Raw genomic sequence first — 2,334 nt, forward strand, 5'->3', positions numbered from 1 at the left:
GGCTGTCGCGGCTTTTTGAAAGCATGGGCTACTCGGACATGGCGACGATCTTCCAGACCATCGACGCCGACGCATCCGGTCACGTGACGCTCGCGGAGCTCTTCAAGATCTGCTTTGCCTACGCGACGTCGGCCGAGATCCACGAGATGGTCATGCTCGAGCGCCTCGGCCGCGCGCCGACCGTCTTTGCCGAGGACAAGCCGCTCACGCCCGACCAGATCGCCGAGCTGCGCGAGATCTTTACCGTCTTTGACCGCGATCGTAGCGGCACCGTGTCGTTCGCCGAGGTCCTCGACGCGCTGCAGTACCGACACGACGACGACGACGCGGGTCGCACGCTTGCCGACCTCGCCAAGCTCTACGAGGCCGCCGACAACGACGGCAACAAGGAGCTGAGCTTTGACGAGTTTGTGCAGCTGCTGCAAGAGCTCTACCGCGACAAGCCAAGATAGCATATAATATCGTCATATTGTCGTCAAGGGAGTCTACGAAAGGGGCACGACGTCGATCGGGTGCACCATGAGGCCGTGCGACGGCGCGCATGTAAAGTACGTTTGGCCTTTTAGCGTTCCGTTGTTCTTGCCCAGTGGCTCGTCGAGGACGACGCCGACGAGGTCGCCCTTGGCATAATGCACGGGCCCGACGTACGCAACGTGGCCTTGGAGCTTGCCAAACACAAGGACGCGCTCGTCCAAAGTCAAAACCGGGTACGACGACGGCTTGCATGGCTCGGGCGCTGGTGGTGGCATGCTGGGCGCCGCCGCCGGAGCGGTTGGCACTTTGGAGGTTGCCCGGGCAACGCGCACGGCTCCCTTGCGTCGTGCTATGATGTCATAAGGAATCGCAAACGATGCAAGTTGTGTGTACGTGGCATGCCGACACGTAGCCCACGCTTCTTGCTGCCCCGTGCACTAATTTATTGCCGATAAGATCTGAGCTGGGTGGCAGGAACGATGTGACGCACCGTGGCATCTTCATGTCCATAAAGGCCATGGACTGCATGAAGCTCGCAAGGTCGCCGACTAGTCAAACCATGATGAGATCTAATAACGTATTTCTGCTGCGCTACGGTCGTCAAAGTCGTCGCCCATGCCGTCAAACATGCCGCCGTCCATGCCCATTGAGGCCATGAATTCGAGTTCTTCGTCATCCCTAGCAGCAACCATCGTCAATACCAGCGCAAGAGCCATGGGCGCTATCGCACAGCTCGTTAAGGTCAACGCCGCCAAAGAACATGTCTTCAAAGTTGAACTCGGGCTGGCGTCGCCGGCGGCCGCCCTTCTTTCCTCGGCCCATGCTGCCAAACATCATGTCGAACATGTGAAACATCTCCTCGACGTTGATGTCCATGCCATAGCCGCCATCGCCGTGAAGCTCGTCTTGGTTGGACTTCGGATCCGAAATGCGTTTGTATGCGGCGCTAATGGCCTGGAACTTGGCCGTCGTGTCTTCGCCCTGGTTCTTGTCCGGGTGGAACTTGAGCGCTAGCTTCTTGTAGGCCTGGCGCACGTCGTCCGGCGAGGCCGACGTCTCAAGGCCGAGCGTCCTACGCAGCGTGAGCGGCGCGGGCGCAAGCGCGGCTCTTACCGGTACGCCTCGACGAGCTTCATGGCGGAAATCTGGAAATGGAACCTTGGAATCTTCCATCCCGCGTTGCGATTGGTCAAAAGGTGGCGACGTTCTTGTTCCGTTGATTAGGTAGAATATTGCCGACCATGGCCCTGGATTGGCTGTAATGCTTCTAATTTTCTTCTAAAAGGTACATCCCATGCATCCCATTCGCCATTTTCGTTGCATTTTGGCCAATGAATAGCAAGAACAATGCGCAACCGGCGCACAGCAGGATTCCACGACGATCGGAGCGTCGAATTGTGTTGAAAAATGAAATCGCCCCATCTTGGCACAGGGGTAGCTGGCACTTCCGAAATCACAATTCACCAAGCCGCGTTGCCGTGCGGACAGTACTGCAAGAGTAGCATGGCAAACAGTTAAATGTGGCTTAAGCCATTCGTAGCCACGATTTGCCACATATAGTTACCCTCGACCATTTCCAGGCGTTGGGATCGCCCAACATCGTTGAAAAATTAAATCGCCCTACTTTGGTATAGTGGTAGCCGACACTTTTAAGGACATAATGCGTCATTCCACGTCGTCGTGCGAGTCGTACTGCGTGAGGAACAGGACGAACTGTTAAAAATGGTGCGTGCCATATCTAGCCACTGCTTGCCACATTCAGCCACGCATCACATATTATACTATTTGCGTTAATCCAATATAACACTATATGCCATTTTTACTAACAGTATTTAAAATCCTTCAGTAAAGTTCTTTTTG

At 55.4% G+C, this 2,334-nt stretch overlaps 2 protein-coding genes across 2 annotated transcripts; one reads left to right on the forward strand and one right to left on the reverse strand.

Annotated features, from left to right (window-relative positions):
* Positions 1 to 23: 23 nt before the first annotated feature.
* Positions 24 to 452, forward strand: SPRG_18391 (hypothetical protein; the record flags this gene model as incomplete). Its single annotated transcript, XM_012357827.1, has 1 exon — positions 24 to 452. One exon carries the CDS (start codon positions 24 to 26, stop codon positions 450 to 452), a length of 429 nt encoding a protein of 142 aa, XP_012213217.1.
* Positions 436 to 1,637, reverse strand: SPRG_18393 (hypothetical protein). Its single transcript, XM_012357828.1, has 6 exons — positions 1,588 to 1,637; positions 1,205 to 1,546; positions 1,070 to 1,152; positions 965 to 1,022; positions 868 to 911; positions 436 to 823 (listed from the first exon to the last, which is right to left on the reverse strand). Exons 1-6 carry the CDS (start codon positions 1,608 to 1,610, stop codon positions 486 to 488), a joined length of 888 nt encoding a protein of 295 aa, XP_012213218.1. The 5' UTR covers positions 1,611 to 1,637; the 3' UTR covers positions 436 to 485.
* Between the last annotated feature and the right edge of the window lie 697 nt (positions 1,638 to 2,334).

The sequence above is a fragment of the Saprolegnia parasitica genome (assembly GCF_000151545.1).
Source record: "Saprolegnia parasitica CBS 223.65 unplaced genomic scaffold supercont2.1165, whole genome shotgun sequence".
NCBI classification, from domain to species: Eukaryota; Oomycota; class Saprolegniomycetes; order Saprolegniales; family Saprolegniaceae; genus Saprolegnia; species Saprolegnia parasitica.